General features: G+C 44.3%; 1 protein-coding gene across 3 annotated transcripts; it reads right to left on the bottom strand.

The window, feature by feature from the left end:
- Nucleotides 1–94: 94 nt before the first annotated feature.
- Nucleotides 95–27578, bottom strand: FOXRED1 (FAD dependent oxidoreductase domain containing 1). 3 transcript variants are annotated; one of them, XM_073569955.1, is made up of 12 exons: nucleotides 27310–27568; nucleotides 15115–15335; nucleotides 14652–14762; nucleotides 12692–12810; nucleotides 11426–11520; nucleotides 11248–11349; nucleotides 10840–10916; nucleotides 6352–6512; nucleotides 6148–6277; nucleotides 5966–6070; nucleotides 943–1198; nucleotides 95–601 (listed from the first exon to the last, which is right to left on the bottom strand). In XM_073569955.1, exons 1-11 carry the CDS (start codon nucleotides 27446–27448, stop codon nucleotides 944–946), a joined length of 1515 nt encoding a protein of 504 aa, XP_073426056.1. In that variant the 5' UTR covers nucleotides 27449–27568; the 3' UTR covers nucleotides 95–601; nucleotide 943. The 3 variants fall into 3 exon arrangements, with proteins under 3 accessions (XP_073426056.1, XP_073426058.1, XP_073426057.1); XM_073569957.1 differs by lacking the exon at nucleotides 15115–15335 and having other exon boundaries at nucleotides 14652–14731; nucleotides 27310–27572; XM_073569956.1 differs by lacking the exon at nucleotides 95–601 and having other exon boundaries at nucleotides 1060–1198; nucleotides 5955–6070; nucleotides 27310–27578.
- Between the last annotated feature and the right edge of the window lie 17 nt (nucleotides 27579–27595).

The following is a 27595-nucleotide window of genomic DNA, read 5'->3' as shown; positions in this document are numbered from 1 at the left end:
GCTCCTCACCTCTTTGTTCCCGCAGAGGAAGGAGCAGATTATTAGATCCCGGAGTGGACGGGATCCCTCTAATAAGCCGATCACACAGACGATCTGGTAATCACAAAAATATATTGTATATACTGGAAATCAATGTCTTAAAGGGGAAGTCTCAGAAGTAACCCTCCGAGAGCACCAGATACATTCCAAAGAGAGGACAGTGGTAGAGCTTGATTTAGAAGAAATTCCCTATGATAGCTCTTCTGGGCCCTGTGCTCAGACCTGTCCCTATTGCTAAAGGATTTCGATACATTTATCACCGGTAGAAAAAGAATCAATTGCTCCAAGGCCCAGCATGAGCATACGACAACACAGGGAACTGGTGCAGGAAGAGTTGTCATAGTGTCACATACAGATAGCAGCAGATTGTAGAATAAGCGACATTCATACAAGTCTGTTGTTAGGTCTTTGATGGGCGCTGGTGTCTGTGTTATCCCTGAAGCCATCGGCCTCCATCTTTGTCTCTCTTTATTATCATTTTGACGCCAGGTTGGATTTTTGGCCGCAGTGAACACGGAAAGCTCCAGATATAAAAGGCAGCGACTGCAGTCTCCTGTCCATGCTGTAGAGACAAGAAATCTTAGAAGCATCAAAGATTGCAAAGTGTTAACATGCACCTCTCCCCCACACACACTACAACCAAAATGGGGTCACCCAGGTTTCCACATGTCCTAAATGGTACACATCCTTGTGTTAATGAGATGCAGGAATTCCCTAAGTGTCAGTCTGCACTGCACCACTCACATTGTAGTCATGCAGCGAGAGGCTCAGGATGAGCAGGAGAACACAATAACGGGTCTGTGTGTTACAGATCGGTGCAGCGCTGTATGGTGGTGGTGGAGGGGGAATCTGCAGTGAGATTCCTGGGTGCACATCGGACCATCTCCCCCATGCCGCACTCACCTCACACTATGTTCCTCTCCAAGATGGGTTGTTGGGAGATAAAACGCTGGAACCCGAAGGATTCAAGGTCCAATGTGGTAAATTGCCCGTTGTTCAATATCTCTGCTACCGCGCGGCCCACGGCCGGAGCCTGCTGCAAGCCGTGCCCGCTGAACCCGCAGGCGAAGTAAAGGTTCTGCACCAGCGGGTGGATGCCGATGACGCCGTTCTGGTCGTACGTGTTGTAGTCGTAGTACCCGGCCCAGGCAGACTTCACCTGCACAAGAGACACCGCATCATTATGGACACGACCCAAAGAGCCGCCCCACCACCCACGGAGGAGCGGAGACAGCTGCTCCCACTTAAGCTTTCTTGTCTGAGGGCACCGCCGCGTTTCAGAGGGGATCTACGACCACGCACATATATGCATAAACTGAAAACAAAAAAGAGGAAGAAGTGTGTATAAAGGACGCGATCAACCCTGTAATGAACACTGCAATGTTTTATGGAAAACTAATAATACATTTTATTCATACACAAAAAGACATATTGTACACTAAAGGTGACAAAGATTAAAAACAAAACACCCTAGACAAATTGGCCACATAGTAACACCAATATAGATCCATATAAGGATCCAATGCTCACCTCCTCCAATATGCTAGGCAGAAGAAGATTTTATATTTATATAGAAACAAAAAATAATAATTCATGCGGCAATAATCCATTTTTGTACAAACACACACTTCATATAGTCCATATATTAACAAAGTACTATATCAAACAGAATAAGGACCCAACCCTACATGACAACGCATTATGTGCAAATAAAGTGTGAACCACAAGGGATATTGCTGCGCTGTGCATGCTAGCTATCAAAGTGACCATGTGGCAGAGCTAAACAATAAGGCTGTATAACTAACCCAAATTAGTGAGATAATCTCATAGCAATGCCTACATGAAACGATATTCAAAAAGGCAAAACTTAGCAGCGCAGGAAAAATTCCATGGTACATTCAATACTCATAGGCTACAAACCACAGGAAAAATTGCCCAGAAATCATAAGGGTAAACTTGATGCCCGCATGATGTTAAACGAGGAGGGGGAAAACCCCAAGCGTATCGCCACCTTAGGGTATGTGCACACGCTGCAGATTCTGCTGCGGATCCGCAGAAGAATTAGCTGCGTTGTACAGTACCATTATATCCTATGGAAAATGGAAACCGCGGTGCAGAATTTTCCGTGAGGTTTTTGCTGCGGTTTCCATTCCGCAGAAAGAATTGACATCTCATTCTTTTCTGTGGATTCCGCTGCGGTTTGCCATCTCCTCCATTGTGGAGGTGATAAATCGCAGGGCAAAGCCGCAGGCTAATCCGCAGATAAACCGCAGGTCTTTTGACCTGCGGATTTTGCAAAATCCGCGTGGAAAAATCCACAGACCAATCCGCAGCGTGTGCACATGGCCTTACAGCGTGTCTTCCTCAAGGGAAAGTGGAGGTGACATCAAGTTTACCCTTATGGTTTACCTCAAGTTTACCTCTGGGCAATTTTTCCTGTGGTTTGTAGTGTATGGGTATTGAATGTACCATGGAATTTTTCCTGCGCTGCTAAGTTTTGCCTTTTTGAATATCGTTTCATGTAGGCATTGCTATGAGATTATCTCACTAATTTGGGTTATTTATAAAGCCTTATTTTTTAGCTCTGCCACAGTCACTTTGATAGCTAGCATGAACAGAGCAGCAATATCCCTTGTGGTTCACACTTTATTTACTTATTTGCACATAATGCGTTGCCATGTAGGGTTGGGTCCTTGTTCTCTGTTTGATATAGTTCTTTATTAATATATGGACTATATGAAGTGTGTGTTTGTACAAACCTGGATTATTGTCACATGAATTATTTTTTGTTTATATATGCCATATATAATCATGTATAAGCCGAGATTTTCAGCCCATATTTTTGGGCTGAAAGTCCCCCTCTCGGCTTATACACGAGTCATATACCTGGGGGTCGGCGGGGGAGGGGGTGTCAGAGGTCATACTGACCCCCCCCAACACGTCTCTGCAACCCCCCTGCTTCTCCCACAGTCTCCCTTCACCGGTCACGTGGTACCACTCATTAAACTCATGAATATGCGCATAATCTATGGAGGCATCTTATGGGGCAGCATATGGGGGCATAATCTATGGAGCATCTTATGGGGCCATTATTAACCTTTGTGCAGCATTATTTGGGGTGTATTTTGTATGGAGCATCTTATGGGGCCACCATGAACTGTATGGAGCATTATATGTGGCTCCTGATTCAATATGGATATTCAAAAACATTTAACCTACTGATGTCTCAATTTATTTTACTTTTATTGGTATCTATTTTTACTTTTGAAATTTACCAGTAGCTGCTGCATTTTCCACCCTAGGCTTATACGCGAGTCAATAAGTTTTCTTAGTTTTTTTGTGGCAAAATTAGGGTGGGGGGGGCTTATACACAAGTATGTACGGTAAATATAAAATCTTCTTTTGCCTAGCATATTGGAGGAGGTGAGCATTGGTTCCTTATGTGGATCTACAGTGCCTTGCGAAAGTATTCGGCCCCCTGGAACTTTTCAACCTTTTCCCACATATCATGCTTCAAACATAAAGATACCAGATGTAAATTTTTGGTGAAAAATCAACAACAAGTGACACACATTTGTGACGTTGAATGAAATTTATTGGTTATTTTAAATTTTTGTGGAAATTGAAAAACTGAAAAGTGGGGCGTGCAATATTATTCGTCCCCTTTAACTTAATACTTTGTTGCGCCACCTTTTGCTGCGATTACAGCTGCAGGTCGCTTGGGGTATGTCTCTCTCAGTTTTGTACATCGAGAGACTGAAATTCTTGCTCATTCTTCCTTGGCAAACAGCTCGACCTCAGTGAGGTTTGAAGGAGATTGTTTGTGAACAGCAGTTTTCAGCTCTTTCCACAGATTCTCGATTGGATTCAGGTCTGGACGTTGACTTGACCATTCTAACACCTGGATACGTTTATTTGTGAACCATTCCATTGTAGATTTTGCTTTATGTCTGGGATCATTGTCTTGTTGGAAGACAAATCTCTGTCCCAGTCTCAGGTCTTTTGCAGACTCCAACAGGTTTTCTTCAAGAATGGTCCTGTATTTGGCTCCATCCATCTTCCCATCAATTTTAACCATCTTCCCTGTCCCTGCTGAAGAAAAGCAGGTCCAAACCATGATGCTGCCACCACCATGTTTGACAGTGGGGATGGTGTGTTCAGGGTGATGAGCTGTGTTGCCGTTATGCCAAACGATTGGCATTGTCGCCAAAAAGTTCGATTTTGGTTTCATCTGACCAGAGCACCTTCTCCCACAAGTATGGTGTATCTCCGAGGTGGCTTGTTGCAAACTTTAAACAACACTTTTTATGGATATCTTTGAGAAATGGCTTTCTTTTTGCTACTCTTCCATAAAGGCAAGATTTGTGCAGTGTACGACTGATTGTTGTCCTATGGACAGACTGTCCCACCTCAGCTGTAGATCTCTGCAGTTCATCCAGAGTGATCATGGGCCTCTTGGCTGCATCTCTGATCAGTCTTCTCCTTGTTTGAGATGAAAGTTTAGAGGGACGGCCGGGTCTTGGTAGATTTGCAGTGGTATGATACTCCTTCCATTTCAATATGATCGCTTGCACAGTGCTCCTTGGGATGTTTAAAGTTTTGGAAATCATTTTGTATCCAAATACGGCTTTAAACTTCTCCACAACAGTATCACGGACCTGCCTGTTGTGTTCCTAGGTCTTCATGATGCTCTCTGTGCTTCAAACAGAACCCTGAGACTAACACAGAGCAGGTGCATTTATACAGAGACTTGATTACACACAGGTGGATTATATTTATCATCATTAGTCATTTAGGACAACATTGAATCATTCAGAGATCCATAATGAGCTTCTGGAGTCAGTTTGCTGCACTTAAAGTAAAGGGGCCGAATAATATTGCCGCCCCACTTTTCAGTTTTTGGATTTCACATAAATTTAAAATAACCAATAAATTTTGTTCAACTTCACAATTGTGTTCCACTTGTTGTTGATTCTTCACCAAAAATTTACATTTGGTATCTTTATGTTTGAAGCATGATATGTGGGAAAAGGTTGAAAAGTTCCAGGGGGCCAAATACTTTTGCAAGGCACTGTATATTGGCGTTACTATGTAGCCAATTTGTCTAGGGTTTTTAAATTGTTTTTAATCTTTGTCACCTTTAGTGTATGTCTTTTTTTGTATGAATAAAATTTATTATTAGTTTTCCATAAAACATTGCAGTGTTGATTACAGGGTTGATCGCATCCTTTATACACACTTCTTCCTCTTTTTTGTTTTCAGCCGCTCCCACTTATGGCAAAGTTCTGAAACTTTTAATTAGTTTATGACCGACTCATCAAGAATGGCGCTTTGTCCACAAAATGCACCGAGCCCGACCAAGACCCCCCCTATAAGATCCACCCACTCTTCAGTCAGCGGCATCGGTGTGAAAACGCCAAAATTACAACATTTTCTTGCACCTGCAAGTCAATCAAACAGTTTTACTCCAAACTGAAGAACCGGACCCTTTGTGTTTGTTTCTTGTCCTTTCCAAGATCTCCACTTGTCAGTGAAATGGATAAATTCCGTCCTGATCCCAGAACTTAACTACTGAACGACTGCTCCAGTGCTGAGAATCTAGCTCCTGAGTGGGGTCTGTTACAATGTACCAGTCACAGGATTATCCAGAGCAGAGACCATCATAGCCAATCAGCTGGGAGAATAGAAGAAGACCACTTCTTTATGCGGCTTCAGCCCCTGGAAGTGAACAGGATGTATCTATTCACTGACAGTAAGCAGAGATTCTGAAAATGGCGAGACATTGAAACAAGGCGTCTATTCAAAAATTTCACAACAATCCTTATAATATTAGGGATTCCAGAAAGAGATGATGGGAGTGATTGTACTGATATAGGAAACCGTCTACAGGGCCACGGCTTTCCCCCACCACTGACCTTGGACGTACCTTCAAGGACTCGAATAGCGGCACTCTGTGTGCCAGAAGTGGCCAGACTTTCTGCTGGAAATACTCATGGTCCACATCCAAGTTACTGGTATCCGGCTCCTCCTCCTGCACAAAAGGACGTTTACTGCAGCGTGTCCTCCACCTCCTGCACTGCTGCCATCTTGCACGCAGCCGCCGCTTACCTCCGGGGGAGAGAGGCCCCCAATGTAGTTTCCCCCCATCCCCTCCCTCCTGAAATAAACCCCAGAGCTGTCGATCAGCATCGGGCAGTCCAGGCCGGGCCCAGCGGGACAGTGGAACATGTAGATGTATCTGGAGAAGTCAAATGATTCCCAATAAAAATGGCACAGAGAAACAGTCGAGCGGGACGATGAGGGTGATAATACCTCTTTCTGGGCTCTACAGGAAGTTTGACTTCTTCATAGGTGCCCGGCTTCCCACAGCCGATTCCAACCATCTCGGCCACTTTCGAAGACCAGGCGCCGGCGGCATTGACGACCGCCATACAGTCTACAGGCTGGTTCTCCAAACTGTTCTGCGTCTGGACCTGTAAAAAATATCAGAATGTCCAAAATGTAAGGCTACGTGCGCATGTTAAGTCTTTGCTTGCAGAAATTTCTGCAAGGTTTCTGCGTCTCTTGGCAGGAAAAAAGCTGCAGAAAAAACGCACGTTTTTGTATGCGTTTTTATACAGCAATGAATGCTTTTTTGAGCTAAGTATATATTTTTAAAATAACTTTTGCGATGTAATTTCTTGGTTCAACGCCACCTTTTTCATGCTGATGCAGTAGTAGGGCTTGGTGTCAGCAGCTGTCATTGACACCTAGCCCTAGGCTTAGTAGTGAAAAAGTGTCAGCCCGACACCCTCATTACTATTCCGATAAGTAAACACAAACCTACACAGACACACACACAGTCACCAGCCTATGTAGAAGCGTTAACAGAATGAACGGACATAGATTATAACCAGACAGCAACTGTTAATTTTAAAGGAAAAAAATGAAGAAAAAAAAAAATTGGGTGGGCTCCTGTGTAATTTTAATAACTAGCAGAGGGAAAGTCGACAGCTGATGTTAATATTCTGGGAAGGATCCAATAACCATAAGGGTTCCCAGGCTATTAATATCAGCTCACAGCTGTTTGCTTAGACTTTACTGGCTTGTTTACAGGGGGGGGGGGGGCCCAGAAAAAAAAAATTGACATAGGGTCCCCCTATAAAATCTAACTAGCAAAGGATAGGCAGACAACTGCGGGCTGATAGTAATAGCCTAGGAAGGGGCCATGGATTTTGTCCCCTCCCAGACTAAAAATATTAGCTCTCAGCCTCCCCAGAAAAGGCACATCTATAAGATGCGCCAAATATGGCGCTTAGCCTCGCTCTTCACATTTGCCCTGTAGCAGCGGCAAGTGGGGTTCATATTTGTGGGGTTGATATCACCTTTGTATTGTCGGGTGACATCAAGCCATTTTTAAGCCCATAGTGATATAGTATAAAATCACAGACACCCATAAGAAAGTCCTTTATTTGAAATAATGACACAGACTCCTTTAATAATCTTAATTAAACCGTACTCACCGCATGCCTAATCCACCGATTCCAACGTCTGCTGCAACAAAAATAAAATAAACCACAATATTCCTCACCTGTCCGCAGAGAAGATAATCCATAATGTCCCATGACGATCCTGATGACTTTGAGAGCAGTCACTGATGTGACTGCTCTCAAAGACAGCGGGCAATACACCGACAGGATAAAATAATTACTATGATAAAATTGTACTCACCAATTTGAGCAAAAAGACAAGCTTATAGAGATATCCGCTGCTGCAGATCCATCGGTCCACTCGTGACAAACCAGAGATAAAAAAAAAAAAAGAATGGGTAAATGTGGATTTAATCTGCGCTACTGAATAATTCAGGATCCAGACCATGTAGCCATTAAATTGTGGATTTATTCTCAATGAGTTTCAAAGTACAAGACTTCATCAGGAGCACCACAATGTACCTTGTGGTGCTCCTGATGAAGAAGTCTTGTACTTTGAAACGCGTTGAGAATAAATCCACAATTTAATGGCTACATGGTCTGGATCCTGAATTATTCAGCAGTGCAAATTAAATCCACATTTCACCATTCTTTTTTTAAATTTTTTTATCTGGTTTGTCACGAGTGGATCGATGGATCTACCCAATGGATGGATTTACCCAACCGACAGAGGATAATCGCTCCTGCAGTGTATCACTGAGCTGCCGTGAGAGTTCACTGGAGTTCATCAGCTGATCAGCTCCGGTGATCTACCTTACCGCACCACAGCTGTGTGGGAAAGTTCTCACATAGCAGTGCCATAAGTGAGAGCACTGGAGCTGATGAACACTGGTGAACTCTCAAAGCAGCTCAGTGATACACTGCAGGAGCGATTACCTCCTGTCAGTGTATCGCTGGCCACAGGGTAGAGCAGTCACATCTCTCCTGATATTACAAGCAGATAGGATCTAGCTCAACCACTGTTAGGTGCTCAGGGCTAAAAACAATAAGACAATACAAAAGATCAAACTCCGGCACACTCCAAAAAAGTGAAGAGAGAACTTGTTGCTTTCAAAATTTTAATTAGTTTATCTTGTACAAAAAAAAAAGTAGTTTCCGAACTACGTTTCGGCTCAGGCACGAGCCTTCCTCAGGAAGACAATTAGTAGTTATACCGTTTGTTGATCCTGAATTTTCGGATTAAGGTGGACATAGCCTTTGTATCTTTCGAAAGTAATGAAATATGCATAAAGTATTTAGAGGTAGTTAGACCACAATGAGCCTTATTCACTATTCATGTGGAAAGCTGCAGTTGGCATGTGACTCTCACCCTGTGTCCTTGTTGGCGACCGCTTCTATGTGGAGGCATACAAAGACACAAAGGCTATGTCCACCTTAATACACATGCATTCCTAGGAAATGGGTGAAAAGACCATTTATGACAGTATCTATAGGATAATCTGAATATTCAGGATCAACAAACGGTATAACTACTATTTGTCTTCCAGATGAAGGCTCGTGCCTGAGCCGAAACGTTTTTTGGAAACAGGTGAGTATATGTTGGTTTATTATTTTACAATATTTCTAGGAGACATGGGCATCGGAGATTGGGAGTTAGGTGAGTATAATGGGTTATTTTTACTTTTTTTTTTTTAAGCTGTGAGCACAGGAGCTGGCAGATGAGACTACGTCTCCCATCAGTGACAGCAGACGTAGCCCGATGAGAGCAGTAGCCTCATCAGACCACGCCTGTGGGGTCACGCTGACATCTGCCAGCATGATCCTGCAGCGCTTTGACCAACAGTCTGCGGTAGCATTACCGTGGGTCACAGTCACAGCGGCGGAATAACGCTGACAGCGTGATCCCGCAGCGTTGTGACTGACAGTACCGGCGGTAGCGTTACCGTGGGTGATAGTCACAGCTGCAGGATCACGTTGACATCTGACAGCATGACCCTGTGGCGCTCTGACCAACAGTCTTACCGACGGTTGCGTTACTGCCGATAAGAATCTTCGTGCCCGTGATTCCCACGCTGTCACACAGATGACAGCGTGGGAAACACCATAGGATGATGGTAAAACGCAAAACAAAAACTCAGCAAACCTTTTATAACTTCGTTTTTGCTGCGGATTTGACTGACTCAATTGAAGTCAATGGGTGAAAAAGCTGCAGAAACGCACAAAGAATTGACATGCTGCAGAAAAAAAAAAGGCAGTGCCCAAAACCACATGGACCAGGGCTCTTCCCACCAAACACCTGCTCTCCTTTCAACGTGGGCGTAATACTATTCAGACAACACAGGGTGAGAGTAACAAGAGTGTGGCAATACTTTATTGAGCCATAAAATAGGCAAACAACACATAGAACAGGCCCGGCAAAATACCCAAGATGGTGCACATTAGAGTCTCACCCTTCCACTGACTCGCTGGGATAAGAGCAGCTGTGACTTCAGAGCTTCAAGGGCCGACTACCCCTCCTGTGGCACAAACACAGAGAGGAGGTAACAACAAGCTTAGGAAGATGACAGTCCATTCAGGTACAAGGCCAGTTGACCCGAGGGTCACAACTTGGCTTCTCTGAACATCTCCATCGAGCCAAGCAACTGGTGGATTATAATCCTGGCTTCCTCCAAACTTATCCATGGTTCAGCGATGGTCAATGGAGCAGATCTGTATTCTTCCAACTGGGGCCATGGTCCCTTAAGCTGGCATTCTATAGAATGTCAAATCTGTGTCCCTCATGATGGAACCATGATGTCTTGGTGTTCCTGGCTGTGGTTTTGTAAAGAGTCTCTGGATCTCTTGGATGTCTGGATGTACATTGTTACAGAGGCAGATCCCCTTTTTATAGTTCACAACTGTTCTTCAAGCCATTATTCACAGGTCAAGGGGAAGGGGTGATGAGATTAACTCGCATTTTTGATTATTTAGTTTATCCTTCAATGTTTGCAAATCAGCAAACTGCATAGCCTCCTATAATGTGTAATCAACATGTCAGTGACCCTGCATCGCTGTTTTGCAATAATAGTACAATAAACTATAGGAGCAGATATAAGAGGTAAATAACAATCATTCATCAATTTACAAATATCAATTTAACTGACAAGAAGAGTCAAAATTTCAGGCTCTTGACCAACAAGAAATAAACACATTCAAAAGTCATCATATAGCTACTGTAAGTCTATTCCTCCTGGCTTACTGAAAATAGACGTTGGGTTAATTAAGATAAAATGCTGTGTAGTCACAGTCCATAATAATAATAATAATAATAATAATAATAAAAAAAACAAAACTGAAATAAACCTAATTAATCTCAGCAATCACATAAATCTGACATCTGGAATATACTCACAATAACTTGTCTGATTATTTTACAGGTCACCGGTTCGCCGTCCTCCGTCATCATTTCTTGTTTCATGTAGTTGAAACCTATCAACAGTTATCTTTTATTAGAAGTCCAGGCATTCTGGTATTTTTAGTTCTACGCCAGCGGCTGCAGCACCAGTGAGGATCACGTTGTATAATTCAGAGCGATTGCAGTGCTGCCACCCACTGGTTACTACTAGTGCTGCATGTGGTAATATTTGGTGATTTTTGACCCCTACTTTCCCCTTATTTATCTAATATTAAGTGGATATATTTAGGGTTCATTTGCTCGAAGCTCAGCCATTAGCTAAGGACAGCCAGGAGAGACCAAGCACAAAAGATCTGTGTCATACCTGTCCCAATGGTGATGACACTTGTGGAGTGCGGCACTCACCTGCCACCTCCCCGTGACAATGCAAGACACCCATGGACATGGCCTTACGCCGGAGAGCACTGAGCAGCAACCAGGGATCGAACCAGCCCTCGTTCTCCAGCCCTGAAAACAGAGAAAATCACAGTCATTCCAGTAATCCCGAACCTGCTGCTCCGATATAGAACAGAGTGGACCTCACCATAAGAGGCCAGCGCCACGTCCTGCGTATTGATCCATGGAAACTTCCTCTTCAACTGATCCGGCGAGAGTAGCGTCACCTTAGCCCCCTGCTCCCTGCGGTGCGAGAAAGTAACACACAGTGTCAACAAGACAATACCCAGAATTCAGGAGTCACTGCCTCTGTCTGCTCCTGGGAAAGCTGGACAAGAACCCCCGGGGACTGAAGGAGCGGCTGTCCTGAGTGACACCCACTGGTGACAACCCCCCGGGGACTGCAGGAGCAACCGTCCTGAGTGACACCCACTGGTGACAACTCCCCCAGGGACTGGAGGGGCCGCTGTCCTGAGTGACACCCACAAGGGACTGGAGGTGCTGCCGTCCTGAGTGACATCCACTGGTGACAACCCCCCCGGGGACTGCAGACGCAACCGTCCTGAGTGACACCCACTGGTGCCAACTCCCCCAGGGACTGGAGGGGCCGCTGTCCTGAGTGACACCCACAAGGGACTGGAGGCGCTGCCGTCCTGAGTGACATCCACTGGTGACAACCCCCCGGGGACTGCAGGAGCAACCGTCCTGAGTGACACCCACTGGTGACAACTCCCCCAGGGACTGGAGGGGCCGCTGTCCTGAGTGACACCCACAAGGGACTGGAGGCGCTACCGTCCTGAGTGACACCCACTGGTGACAACTCCCCCAGGGACTGGAGGGGCCGCTGTCCTGAGTGACACCCACAAGGGACTGGAGGCGCTGCCGTCCTGAGTGACATCCACTGGTGACAACCCCCCAGAGACTGGAGGAGCGGCCGTCCTGAGTGACACCCACTGGCAACATCCTCTCCAGGGACTGGAGGAGCAGCCATCCTGAGTGACACCCACTAGTGACCCCCCCTCCTTCAGGGACTGGAGAAGCAGTCATCCTGAGTAACATCCACTGGTGACAACACCCAGAACGGCCTCACACTGAAAAGTCCATTTCTTCTCTCACAGAGGACGTACCGACTTCCTCAGATCCGGGGGGCAGTAACCCCACCCTATATTAACTGTGCTGCACATACACCACAAAGTACCCCAGACCTGGACAGTAAATTGTAACAAACCCTCTGGACAAAGGAGATGTGCAGCTCACAGAGGATTGTTCACAATGGATATAACTGTAACAAACCCTCAGCGAGTATCAGGTCTTGTTATGTACACAAGGAGGTTTCCATGATATCACATTATACAACTTACAGAAGAATGGAGCAGCCCTGGTACCACAACCACTATTCATCCCCACCCAGTACCTCTGCACTCGGTAATTTTCCTCCAGGATCTCGGCTCCTTTGTCACTGGACAGGAAGAGGTACCCCGAGGGGTTAAATTGAATGTCAACGGGGTCTTCATTTATAATACTCAAGTACTCCTGGAATAAGAGACATGGGGGACTGAGGAGAGTCCAAGATACTGGACAAGTAATGTATGTACACAGTGACTGCACCAGCAGAATAGTGAGCGCAGCTCTGGGGAATAATCCAGGATGTAACTCAGGATCAGTAATGTAATGTATGTACACAGTGACTGCACCAGCAGAATAGTGAATGCAGCTCTGGAGTATAATACAGGATGTAACTCGGGATCAGTAATGTATGTACATCAACTGCACCAACAGAATAGTGAGTGCAGCTCTGGAGTATAAGGGTATGTGCCCACGTTGTGGATTCCTGTGCGGATTTTTCCACGCAGAATCTGCAGAATTCGCAGGTAAAATGACCTGCGTTTTACCTGCGGATCTTCTGCAGATTTTGTGCGGATTTCGCCTGCGTTTTTACACCTGTGGATTCCTATAATGGAATAGGTGTAAAAACGCTGCGGAATCCGCACAAAGAATTAACATGCTACGGAAACTAAACCGCTGCGTTTCTGTGCGGAATTTTCCGCAGCATGTGCACAGAGGTTTTTGTTCTCCATAGGTTTACAATGTACTGTACACCGCATGAAAAACTGCTGCGGATCCGCAGGCAAATCCGCAACGTTTGCACATACCCCAATACAGGGTGTAACTCAGGATCAGTAATGTAATGTATGTACACAGTGACTGCACCAGCAGAATAGTGAGGGCAGCTCTGGGGTATAATACAGGAGGTAACTCAGGATCAGTAATGTGCATGTATGTACACAGTGACTGCACCAGCAGAATAGTGAGTGCAGCTCTGGAGTATAATACAGGAGGTAACTCAGGATCAGTACAGGATCAGTAATGTAATGTATGTACACAGTACCTGTTCCAGCAGAATAGTGAGTGCAGTTCTGGGGTAGAATACAGGATGTAACTCAGGATCAGTAATGTAATGTATGTACACAGTGACTGCACCAGCAGAATAGTGAGTGCAGCTCTGGAGTATAATACAGGATGTAACTCAGGCTCAGTAATGTAATGTATGTACACAGTGACTGCACCAGCAGAATAGTGAGTGCAACTCCAGAGTATAATACAGGAGGTAACTCAGGATCAGTAATGTAATGTATGTACACAGTGACTGCACCAGCAGAATAGTGAGGGCAGCTCTGGGGTATAATACAGGAGGTAACTCAGGATCAGTAATGTGCATGTATGTACACAGTGACTGCACCAGCAGAATAGTGAGTGCAGCTCTGGAGTATAATACAGGAGGTAACTCAGGATCAGTACAGGATCAGTAATGTAATGTATGTACACAGTACCTGTTCCAGCAGAATAGTGAGTGCAGTTCTGGGGTAGAATACAGGATGTAACTCAGGATCAGTAATGTAATGTATGTACACAGTGACTGCACCAGCAGAATAGTGAGTGCAGCTCTGGAGTATAATACAGGATGTAACTCAGGCTCAGTAATGTAATGTATGTACACAGTGACTGCACCAGCAGAATAGTGAGTGCAACTCCGGAGTATAATACAGGAGGTAACTCAGGATCAGTAATGTAATGTATGTACACAGTGACTGCACCAGCAGAATAGTGAGTGCAACTCCGGAGTATAATACAGGAGGTAACTCAGGATCAGTAATGTAACGTATGTACACAGTGACTGCACCAGCAGAATAGTGAGTGCAACTCCGGAGTATAATACAGGGCGTAACTCAGGATCAGTACAGGATCAGTAATGTAATGTATGTGCACAGTGACTGCACCAGCAGAATAGTGAGTTCAGCTCTGGTGATATGTGACTGTACTGTGAGTTCTTAGTAACAGTCCCTTTAGCTTCTGTTACAGTACTAGCATCTTACATTAATGTTGCGCAGAAAATGGGCTCCAAACAGTGACATCTGGATGTTTTCCGGTCGGGAGAATTGCTGCCGGATGCCGCCTGCCGAAAGAACGGTGGAGGCGTGAGAGTACTAGGGGTGAGATAAGAGAGGGCATTATTACATAACGTTACCAGGGTCCAATGGGATAAGTCATGTACACAGCTCACAGGGCATACAATATATTACAAATAACAGGGTCACAGATGCACAGACCACTCGACAACTGTCAACAGTGCATCCTATCTGGGCGGATGAACATCTCGTATTCCGGTACATGATACATAATAGACAAGTGCTTACAAGGCAACTCCCGGGTGTAATAGACACATCGGCACCAGAATGTGCACTGTCATTAAAATCTGAAAGTTGTGATAAAGTGATGGCATAGAATGATCTGGTCTGATCTACACATAGCCACTGACAACCTTGGTGTGAGACTCACGGTCGGGTCACGCTCCACCACCAGCACCTTGTACGCTTTCTTCTTGGTCTGCATTTTCATCAGCCAATAGGCAACTGCCCAGCCCATGACTCCGCCCCCTACGATGACGATGTCCGCGTGTTCTGGCGGCAGATGGTCCATGGATTTGAATGGTGACCAGTCGCTGCCTGGCAGAACGTCCCGCACTTTATTGTGGATCTTCTGCATCTCACTGGACAGAACTGGGAGGAAAACCGAGAAATAACTAAGGAAATCCGATCACAGACGATTGACACCGAGCAGACGGCACTGGGTCAGTGATGTCATCACCAGAGGGCGGGGATGACAACCTCTCACACAGGGTATACAGGCTGGTTGTCAGCAGTAATAGATGATGAGCCGGTGCCGTAGTATAAGGTGCATGGTCCCACGTCTGATCACAGGTCATTATATCAGTGATGTCACCATGGGGCAGGACTGACAACCTCTCTACAGGATATACAGGCTGGTTGTCAGCAGGGGCTTTTTTCCAGAATTGAGGTATTGAACTTGTGGAGCTGGCCATGACCCCGATACATAAACAGCTGGTGACTGTTTATAACGGGTTTAACCCCTTCACTACCAAGGGTGGTTTGCACGTTAACTCCCGGGCCAATTTTTACAATTCTGACCACTGTACCTTTATGAGGTCATAACTCTGGAACGCTTCCATGGATCCCGGTGATTCTGACATTGTTTTCTCGTGACATATTGTACTTCATGTTAGTGGTAAAATTGCATTCAAATAACTTGCGTTTATTTGTGAAAAAAACGGAAATTTGGCGAAAATTTCGCAATTTTCCAACTTTGAATTTTTATGCCCTTAAATCACAGCGATACGGCACACAAAAAACTTAATAGATAACATTTCCCACAAGTTTACTTTACATCAGCACAATTTTGGAACCAAAATTTTTTTTTGTTAGGAAGTTATAAGGGTTAAAAATTGACCAGCGATTTCTCATTTTTGCAACACCATTTTATTTTTAGGGACCACTTCACATTTGAAGCCACTTTGAGGGGTCTATATGATAGAAAATACCCAAAAATGACACCATTCTAAAAAATGCACCCCTTAAGGTGCTTAAAACCACATTCAAGAAGTTTATTAACCCTTTAGGTGCGTCACAGGAATTTTTTGAATATTAAAAAAAAATGAACATTTAACTTTTTTCACAAAAAAAATACTTCAGGTTCAATTTTCTTTATTTTACCAAGGGTAACAGGAGAAATTGGACTGCAAAAGTTATTGTGCAATTTGTCCTGAGTACGCTGATACCTGATATGTGGGGGGAACCACTGTTTCGGCGCATGGCAGACCTCAGTAGGGAAGGAGCGCCGTTTGACTTTTTCAATGCAAAATTGGCTGGAATTTAGATCGGACGCCATGTCGCGTTTGGAGAGCCCCTGATGTACCTAAACAGTGGAAACCCCCCAAGTGACCCCATTTTGGAAACTAGACCCCCCAAGGAACTTATCTAGATATGTGGTGAGAACTTTGAACCCACAAGGGCTTCACAGAAGTTTATAACGTACAGCGGTACAATTAAAAAATCATATTTTTTCCACAAAAATGATCTTTGCACCCCCAATTTTTATTTTTCCAAGGGTAACAGGACCCTAAAAGTTATTGTGCAATTTGCCCTGAGTACGCTGATACCCCATATGTGGGTGTAAATGACTATTTGGGCGCATAGCAGAGCTCAGAAGGGAAGCAGCGCCATTTGACGTTTTTGGCTAGAATTGAGATCGGACACCATGTCGCGATTGGAAAACCCCTGATGTACCAAAACAGTGGAAACCCCCCACAAATGACACCATTTTGGAATCTAGACCCCCCAGGGAACTTATCTAGATGTGTGGTGAGAACTTTGAACCCCCAAGGGCTTCACAGAAGTTTATAACATACAGCAGTACAATAAAAAAATCATATTTTTTCCACAAAAATGATCTTTTCACCCTCAATTCTTATTTTTCCAAAAGTAACAGGACCCTAAAAGATATTGTGCAATTTATCCTGAGTACGCTGATACCCCACATGTGGGTGTAAACCACTATTTGGGCGCATGGCAGAGCTCGGAAGGGAAGCAGCGCCATTTGACGTTGTTGGCTGGAATTGAGATCGGACACCATGTCGCGTTAGGAAAGCCCCTGATGTACCAAAACAGTAGAAACCCCCCACAAATGACACCATTTTGGAAACTAGACCCCCCAAGGAACTTATCTAGATGTGTGGTGAGCACTTTGAACCCCCCAGTGCTTCACTGAAGTTTATAACGTCCGGGCGTGAAAATAAAAAAATCGTATTTTTTCCACAAACATCATCTTTTAGTCCCCATTTTTTTATTTTCCCAAGGGTAACAGGAGAAATTGGACCCCAAAAGTTGTTGTCCAATTTGTCCTGAGTACGCTGACACCCCATATGTGGGAGAAAACTACTGTATGGGGACACGTCGGGGCTCGGAAGGGAAGTAGTGACGTTTTGGAATGCAGACTTTGATGGAATGGTCTGTGGGTGTCATGTTGCCTTTGGAGAGCCCCTAATGTACCTAAACAGTGGAAACCCCCCACAAATGATCCCATTTTGGAAACTAGACCCCCTGAGGAACTTATCTAGATGTGTGGTGAGCACTTTGAACCCCCAAGGGCTTCACAGAAGTTTATAATGCCCAAGCATGAAAATAAAAAAATCGTATTTTTTCCACAAACATGATCAATTAGTCCCCAATTTTTTTATTTTCCCAAAGGTAACAGGAGAAATTGGACCCCAAAAGTTGTTGTCCAATTTGTCCTGAGTACGCTGATACCTCATATGTGGGAGAAAACTACTGTATGGGCACACATCAGGGCTCAGAAGGGAAGTAGTGACGTTTTGGAATGCAGACTTTGATGGATTGGTCTGCGGGTGTCATGTGCGTTTGGAGAGCCCCTGATGTACCTAAACTATTGAAACTCCCCACAAGTGACCCCATTTTGGAAACTAGACCCCCCACGGAGCTTATCTAGATGTGTGGAGAGCACTTTGAACCCCCAAGTGCTTCACAGAAGTTTATAACGCCTGGGCGTGAAAATAAAAAAAACATTTTTTTCCGCAAAATTATATTTTTGCCCCCAATTTTTTATTTTCCTAAGGGTAACAGGAGAAATTGGACCCCAAAAGTTGTTTTGTAATTTGTCCTGAGTAGGCTAATACCCTACATGTGGGGGTAAAACACTGTTTGGGCGCATGGCAGAGCTTGGAAGGGAAGGAGCACCATTTGACTTTTTCAACGCAGAATTGGCTGGAATTGAGATCAGACGCCATGTTGCCTTTGGAGAGCACCTGATGTGCCCAAACAGTGGAAACCCCCCAATTATAACTCCAACCCTAACCTCAACACACCCCTAACCCTAATCTGAGCCCTAGCCCTAACCCTAGCCCTAACCCTAGCCCTAACCCTAGCGGGAAAATGGAAATAAATAAATTTTCTTTTAGTTTTATTATTTTTCCCTAACTAAGGGGGTGATAGCGGGGGGTTTGATTTACTATTTATGGCGGTTTTTATGTTTGGCAGCTGTCGCACGCTAAAAGACGCTTTTTATTGTAAAAATAGTTTTTGCATCACCACATATTGTGAGCTATAATTTTTCCGTATTTTGACCCACCGAGTCATGTGAGGTCTTATTTTTTGCGGGACGAGTTGACGTTTTTATTGGTACCATTTTCGGGCACGTGACATTTTTTGATCGCTTTTTATTCCGATTTTTGGGACGCAGAATGAACAAAAACCAGCGTTTCATGAATTTCTTTTGGGGGGTGCGTTTACACCGTTCCGCGTGCGGTAAAATTGATAAAGCGTTTTTATTCTTCGGGTCAGTACGGTTACAGCGATACCTCATTTAGGTCGTTTTTTTATGTTTTGTCGGTTTGTTGCAATGAAAACAATTTTATATAAAAAATAATTATTTTTGTATCGCTTTATTCTGCGAGCTATAACTTTTTTATTTTTTTGCGGATGATGCTGTTTGGCGGCTCATTTTTTGCGGGACAAGATGACGTTTTCAGCGGTACCATGGATATTTATATGCGTCTTTTTGATCGCGCGTTATTGCACTTTTTGTTCGGTGGTATTATAATAAATCATTATTTTTTGCTTCGTTTTTTATTTTTTAAGGGTTTCGCTAAAGGGGTTAACTAATGGGACAGTTTTATCGCTGATCTGTCACATCACAGATCACTGTGACAGATCAGCGATCTGTCACAGGCACTGCTGCAGACTTCCTCATGCCTGCGCTTTGCAGGCAGTGAGGAAGTCAGCTCCCTGCAGGCCCCCGTCGCCATCTTGGATCCGGGGGCCTGTAGGGAAAGAGCCCTCCGCAGCAGCGCTGCACATTGCGCTGCCGTGGGGGGCTGAGGGAAGCACGGAGGGAGCCCCCTCCCTGCCGATGCTTCCCTTTAACCCCCGGTACACCGCGATCGCGTTTGATCGCGGTGTGCAAGGGGTTAACGTGTCGGGGGCGGTCCGTGACCGCCCCTGACACATTGTGCCGGGTGTCAGCTATGATAATTAGCTGACACTCGGCCGCGATCAGCGGCGCTCACCACGTGGGAGCCGCTGATCGCTGGGACGTAATATTCCGTCCATGGTAGTTAGGTCCAGGGTCACATGGACGGAATATTCCGTCCTTTGTAGGTAAGGGGTTAAGTAAACCAAGGACCCTTACAACAACTTCTAGATACAGATGTGCATAAAAACAACCTTTAATGAAGCCTAAATAGTAGACAAAACAACCACATAAACAACAAGCAAACGTGTCACCTATTACACCCTACTATGGGGTACTGATATGAAAGCTGCCTAACAACGGAGGTTGGCACCCTAAACACAATAGAGATTGGCGCCCCCATTCTACGATGGCTGAACCCTAAAACTCCTAAATAGCTCTGAATATGTTCCACATAAAGTGGCAAGTGCAAGGGGCTGTTTGACCATTTTTTCCCACATAATATCTATCTATCCACCTTCTGATAATCCTGTTGGGAGAAACGCTTTGAGGTTTTTGCCTATCTTACATCAAAAAATCTGAGTATCCCTCTATTTGTTATCAATAATGTTGGTTATATTGATATTAATGTTTTAATGGATCATTTTTTTTCCTTCCATATGCTTATTTGTGCCACCCAGTGGTGAATGTATAGCCATATCAGGGTATTCCCAGGGTGAGCCGTCGTGGAGCGGGGGCGCCATTCTGCTGACCAGTAGGATGCCAACCTCCGCTGACAGGAAGGCATACAGTTATAGGGGACAGATAGTGAGATACTCTAATGCACTTGTCACTTTATGTCTTGTCTTTTTTGCACTTTTTCTCTTTGTTGCCTATTGAGCTTCCTATCTGGCAACCCCTATACACTCCTTTTCTGAATAATTGGTTGATCAAATGTGGCACATATTCAGGGCTATTTAGGAGTTTTAGGGTTCAGCCATCGTGGAACGGGGGCGCCAATCTCGATTGTGTTTAGGGTGCCAACCTCCGTTGTTAGGCAGCTTTCATATCAGTACCCCATAGTAGGGTGTAATAGGTGACACGGTTGCTTGTTGTTTATGTGGTTGTTTTGTCTACTATTTAGGCTTCATTAAAGGTTGTTTTTATGTACATCTGTATCTAGAAGTTGTTGTAAGGGTCCTTGGTTTACTTAAGTTAAGTTGTTTGACCTTACTATATATATATACAAATTTTATAACGGGTTTAGACATTAACTTTCAATATTAAGCAATAACCAGAGATAACTTGTGCACAGTCATCGGCGTTGTCAGCAGTTGTGACGGCTCGTTATCCCACGGGGTTAATACAAGGTAACGAGTCCAGAAGTAATGCGCCATCGTGTGACAATTTATTTCCGCAGTAATTATCGCGACAACCTATGAGGACGCCGTGCAGACTCTCGTATCGGCTGGCAAACAAGTTTACTATACTCAGATGCCAAAAAGTGACAATAAATACGAATAACGGCAGCGAGCGCATCCTGTTATCTGGTTATTACAGTGCGGGGAAGGTCCAGCTGCGAGAGACAAGGGGACGACGTGACGGGGTAATCCACTCTGATAGGGAAGTCAAGAGTCCGATGGGGACAGAAACGTCTGCAGTGCTGGGGAATGTGATGGCAACATACCAGCGAGTAACAGAAATAATAATCACAGACAATCAGGTGTCACATTGTATCACACAGTGTATATATATATATATATATATATACACATACACAGTGGGGCAAAAAAGTATTTAGTCAGCAATAGTGCAAGTTCCACCACTTAAAAAGATGAGAGGCGTCTGTAATTTACATCATAGGTAGACCTCAACTATGGGAGGCAAACTGAGAAAAAATCCAGAAAATCACATTGTCTGTTTTTTTTTCATTTTAATTGCATATTATGGTGGAAAATAAGTATTTGGTCAGAAACAAGAAATCAAGATTTCTGGCTCTCACAGACCTGTAACTTCTTCTTTAAGAGTCTCCTCTTTCCTCCACTCATTACCTGTAGTAATGGCACCTGTTTAAACTTGTTATCAGTATAAAAAGACACCTGTGCACACCCTCAAACAGTCTGACTCCAAACTCCACTATGGTGAAGACCAAAGAGCTGTCAAAGGACACCAGAAACAAAATTGTAGCCCTGCACCAGGCTGGGAAGACTGAATCTGCAATAGCCAACCAGCTTGGAGTGAAGAAATCAACTGTGGGAGCAATAATTAGAAAATGGAAGACATACAAGACCACTGATAATCTCCCTCGATCTGGTGCTCCACGCAAAATCCCACCCCGTGGGGTCAGAATGATCACAAGAACGGTGAGCAAAAATCCCAGAACCACGCGGGGGGACCTAGTGAATGAACTGCAGAGAGCTGGGACCAATGTAACAAGGCCTACCATAAGTAACACACTACGCCACCATGGACTCAGATCCTGCAGTGCCAGACGTGTCCCACTGCTTAAGCCTGTACATGTCCGGGCCCGTCTGAAGTTTGCTAGAGAGCATTTGGATGATCCAGAGGAGTTTTGGGAGAATGTCCTATGGTCTGATGAAACCAAACTGGAACTGTTTGGTAGAAACACAACTTGTCGTGTTTGGAGGAAAAAGAATACTGAGTTGCATCCATCAAACACCATACCTACTGTAAAGCATGGTGGTGGAAACATCATGCTTTGGGGCTGTTTCTCTGCAAATGGGCCAGGACGACTGATCCGGGTACATGAAAGAATGAATGGGGCCATGTATCGTGAGATTTTGAGTGTAAACCTCCTTCCATCAGCAAGGGCATTGAAGATGAAACGTGGCTGGGTCTTTCAACATGACAATGATCCAAAGCACACCGCCAGGGCAACGAAGGAGTGGCTTCGTAAGAAGGATGAAAATGATGAAATGGTAAGACAGGATGTTGAGAAGGCTGAACTTTTAAATTCCTATTTTGCATCTGTTTTCTCTCAGAAAGGAAATGTAACATCAACTGTTATTCACTGTCCTATTAAGGGAATAGAAGAATCCAGGATATCTATAAACAGAAAGATAGTGAGGAAACACTTAGCTAACCTAAATGAATTCAAGTCTCCAGGTCCAGATGAATTACACCCCAGAGTACTGAAGGAGATAGCAGAAGAAATTTTTGAACCCCTCTCCATAATCTTTGAAAATTCTTGGAGAACAGGAGAAGTGCCAGAAGACTGGAGAAGAGCAAATGTTGTTCCTATCTTCAAAAAAGGGGAAGAAGGTGGACCCAGGCAACTATAGGCCGGTGAGTCTGACTTCTATACCAGGAAAGATCTTTGAACAAATTATTAAACAACATGTATGTCAATACCTGGATAAGAATGAAGTGATTAAACAGAGTCAGCATGGGTTTGTAACTAATAAGTCATGTCAGACTAACTTAATTTCCTTCTATGACGGTATCACTGATTGGGTGGATCAAGGAAATGCTGTAGATATAGTATATCTTGACTTCAGCAAAGCATTTGACAAAGTCTCTCATACAATCCTTATTGAAAAAATGACTAAGTATGGAATGGACAAGGCAACTGTTACGTGGATTCATAACTGGCTTAGTGATCGGACACAAAGAGTGGTCGTAAATGGCTGCACATCCAGTTGGAAGAATGTCTCAAGTGGGGTACCACAGGGCTCTGTCCTGGGCCCTGTATTGTTCAACATCTTTATCAACGATTTAGATGACGGAATTGAGGGTAAACTGATTAAATTTGCTGATGACACAAAGCTAGGAGGGATAGCTAATACTAGAGAAGAGAGAGAGAGGATTCAAAAAGATTTAAATAAACTGGAGAAGTGGGCAGCAACTAACAGAATGGTTTTTAACAGGGAGAAATGCAAAGTACTACATCTGGGCAATAAAAATGAAAAAAGCATATACAGAATGGGAGCAATAGGGCTAAGTGACAGCACATGTGAAAAAGACTTGGGTATACTAATAGATCACAGACTGAATATGAGTCAACAGTGTGATGCAGCAGCAAAAAAGGCAAATGAAATTCTAGGATGTATTAACAGAAGCATACAGTCTAGATCACGTGAAGTCATTATTGCCCTCTACTCCTCTTTGGTCAGACCTCATCTGGAATATTGTGTCCAGTTTTGGGCACCACATTTTAAAAAAGACATCAACAAACTGGAGCAAGTTCAGAAAAGAGCGACCAGAATGGTGACCGGTCTGCAAACCCTGTCTTATGAGGAAAGGTTGCAGGATTTGGGAATGTTTAGTTTGCAAAAGAGAAGACTGAGAGGAGACTTAATAGCTGTCTACAAATATCTAAAGGGCTGTCACATTGTAGAAGGATCATCTTTATTCTCATTTGCACAAGGAAAGACTAGAAGCAATGGGATGAAACTGAATGGGAGGAGACACAGATTAGATATTAGAAAAAACTTTTTGACAGTTAGAGTGATCAATGAGTGGAACAGGCTGCCACGAGAATTGGTGAGTTCTCCTTCAATGGAAGTCTTCAAACAGAGGCTGGACAGACATCTGACTGGGATTATTTAGCGAATCCTGCTTTGAGCAGGGGGTTGGACCAGATGGCCCAGGAGGTCCCTTCCAACTCTACGATTCTATGATTCTATCTGTGATTTCAAGGTCCTGGAGTGGCCTAGCCAGTCTCCAGATCTCAACCCTATAGAAAACCTTTGGAGGGAGTTGAAAGTCCGTGTTGCCAAGCGAAAAGCCAAAAACATCACTGCTCTAGAGGAGATCTGCATGGAGGAATGGGCCAACATACCAACAACAGTGTGTGGCAACCTTGTGAAGACTTACAGAAAACGTTTGACCTCTGTCATTGCCAACAAAGGATATATCACAAAGTATTGAGATGAAATTTTGTTTCTGACCAAATACTTATTTTCCACCATAATCTGCAAATAAAATGAAAAAAAAACCAGACAATGTGATTTTCTGGATTTTTTTTTCTCAGTTTGTCTCCCATAGTTGAGGTCTACCTATGATGTAAATTACAGACGCCTCATCTTTTTAAGTGGTGGAACTTGCACTATTGCTGACTGACTAAATACTTTTTTGCCCCACTGTATATACACACACACACACACACACACTGTGTGTGTATATATATATATATATATATATATATATATATATATATACACACACATACACATACATACAGTACAGACCAAAAGTTTGAACACACCTTCTCATTCAAAGAGTTTTCTTTATTTTCATGACCATGAAAATTGTAGATTCACTCTGAAGGCATCGTAACTATGAATTAACACATGTGGAATTATATAATTAACAAAAAAGTGTGAAACAACTGAAAATACTGTATGTTTTATATGCTAGGTTCTTCAAAGTAGCCACCTTTTGCTTTGATTACTGCTTTGCACACTCTTGGCATTCTCTTGATGAGCTTCAAGAGGTAGTCACCGGAAATGGTCTTCCAACAGTCTTGAAGGAGTTCCCAGAGATGTTTAGCACTTGTTGGCCCTTTTGCCTTCACTCTGCAGTCCAGCTCACACCAAACCATCTCGATTGGGTTCAGGTCTGGTGACTGTGGAGGCCAGGTCATCTGGCGTAGCACCTCATCACTCTTCCTCTTGGTCAAATAGCCCTTACACAGCCTGGAAGTGTGTTTGGGGTCATTGTCCTGTTGAAAAATAAATGATGGTCCAACTAAATGCAAGCCGGATGGAATAGCATGCCGCTGCAAGATGCTGTGGTAGCCATGCTGGTTCAGTATGCCTTCAATTTTGAATAAATCCCCAACAGTGTCACCAGCAAAGCACCCCTACACCATCACACCTCCTCCTCCATGCTTCACGGTGGGAACCAGGCATGTAGAGTCCATCCATTCACCTTTTCTGCGTTGCACAAAGACACGGTGGTTGGAACCAAAGATCTCAAATTTGGACTCATCAGACCAAAGCACAGATTTCCACTGGTCTAATTTCCATTCCGTGTGTTCTTTAGCCCAAACAAGTCTCTTCTGCTTGTTGCCTGTCCTTAGCAGTGGTTTCCTAGCAGCTATTTTACCATGAAGGCCTGCTGCACAAAGTCTCCTCTTAACAGTTGTTGTAGAGATGTGTCTGCTGCTAGAACGCTGTGTGGCATTGACCTGGTCTCTAATCTGAGCTGCTGTTAACCTGCGATTTCTGAGGCTGGTGACTCGGATGAACTTATCCTCCGCAGCAGAAGTGACTCTTGGTCTTCCTTTCCTGGGGCGGTCCTCATGTGAGACAGTTTCTTTGTAGCACTTGATGGTTTATGCCAATGCACTTGGGGACACTTTCAAAGTTTTCCCAATTTTTCGCACTGATTGACTAAAGTTTTTCTTTACTTAGCTGCTTTTTTCTTGCCATAATACAAATTCTAACAATCTATTCAGTAGGACTATCAGCTGTGTATCCACCAGACTTCTACACAACACAACTGATGGTTCCAACCCCATTTATAAGGCAAGAAATCCCACTTATTAAACCTGACAGGGCACACCTGTGAAGTGAAAACCCTTGACTCTGCCCTGTCCTTCAAACCACACATCCAAGCTCTCTCCACCTCTTGTCGCCTCCAGCTCAAAAATATTCCCAGAATCCGTCCCTTCCTCAACCCTTAATCTACTAAACTACTTGTGCATGCCCTCATCATCTCCCGCCTCGACTATGGCAACATTCTTTTCTGTGGCCTCCCTGCTAACACCCTTGCACCTCTCCAGTCCATCCTCAACTCTGCCGCCCGACTAATTCATCTCTCTCCTCGCTACTCCTCCGCTTCTCCCCTCTGCAAATCTCTTCACTGGCTCCCATTCCCTCAGCGTATCCAGTTCAAATTACTAATACTGACCTACAAGGCCATCTGTAACCTGTCTCACCCATATGTCTCTGAACTAATCTCCGGTCCTCCCAAAACCTCCTTCTCTCCTCCACACTTATTCGCTCCTCACCCAACCGCCTGCAAGACTTCTCCCGAATAGCCCCCATTCTCTGGAATTCTTTGCCCCAACATGTCCGACTATCAACCACATTCGGATCCTTCAGACGGAACCTGAAAACCCATCTCTTCAGGAAAGCCTACAGCCTGCAATGATCCCCGCTGCCTCCTCACCACTACTGGAGCAACTGCCTCACCATCACTGGAGCTGCTGCAACCCCCCAACCTACTGTCTCCTTCCCCACCATCCTGTAGCATGTAAGCCCGAAAGGGCAGGGTCCTCTCTCCCCTCTATATCAGTCTGTCATTGTTAGTTTGTTTACTGTAATTGATATCTGTAATTTGTATGTAACCCCTTCTCATGTACAGCACCATGGAATCAATGGTGCTTTATAAATAAATAATAATAATAATTTCCGGTGACTACCTCTTGAAGCTCATCAAGAGAATGCCAAGAGTGTGCAAAGCAGTAATCAAAGCAAAAGGTGGCTACTTTGAAGAACCTAGAATATAAGACATATTTTCAGTTGTTTCACACTTTTTTGTTAATTAATTCCACGTGTTAATTCATAGTTTTGATGCCTTCAGAGTGAATCTACAATTCTCATAGTCATGAAAATAAAGAAAACTCTTTGAAGGAGAAGGTGTGTCCAAACTTTTGGTCTGTACTGTATATACATACAGGATGGTGCATCACTGCAGTCATAGCTCACACACTATAGATATATCAATATTGGGGGGGTCACTTACTTTTGGTGAAGTCATCCTCCTTCAGTAAAGCTGCGGATGTCCTGAAGCCCCTGCGTGCGGCTGCAGTGGCCCCCAGGGCAGGGCCCCCGCGGTTCAGCTGCCGCAGCGCTCCCATCCTGCACAACCTGCTCACACTCATAGCTCTCCTCCAGTGCCTGACCACCACACAGCCGATAGAGAACTTTCACATTCCGTGACATCATCAGGGAGCGTCGTGCCGACAGCCAATCAGAGCAGCGCAGGGAAATATCACAGTCTCCTCCAGAGGGCGCGCGGGTCAGACGAT

The sequence above is a fragment of the Dendrobates tinctorius genome, unplaced genomic scaffold, assembly GCF_039654945.1.
Source record: "Dendrobates tinctorius isolate UK_male_01 unplaced genomic scaffold, ASM3965494v1 ptg000028l, whole genome shotgun sequence".
NCBI classification, from domain to species: domain Eukaryota; kingdom Metazoa; phylum Chordata; class Amphibia; order Anura; family Dendrobatidae; genus Dendrobates; species Dendrobates tinctorius.
This window is presented reverse-complemented; position numbering and strand designations above follow the sequence as displayed.

Excerpts from the sequence above, each read along its gene's own strand:
- FOXRED1 (XM_073569955.1), bottom strand. The coding sequence starts at position 27,448 with ATGAGTGTGAGCAGGTTGTGCAGGATGGGAGCGCTGCGGCAGCTGAAC. Across the intron at positions 12,811-14,651 it reads ATTTTCTGCGCAACATTAAT|GAGTACTTGAGTATTATAAA; the intron begins GTAAGATGCTAG and ends CTCTTATTCCAG. Across the intron at positions 6,278-6,351 it reads CCTGTAGAGCCCAGAAAGAG|ATACATCTACATGTTCCACT; the intron begins GTATTATCACCC and ends TGACTTCTCCAG.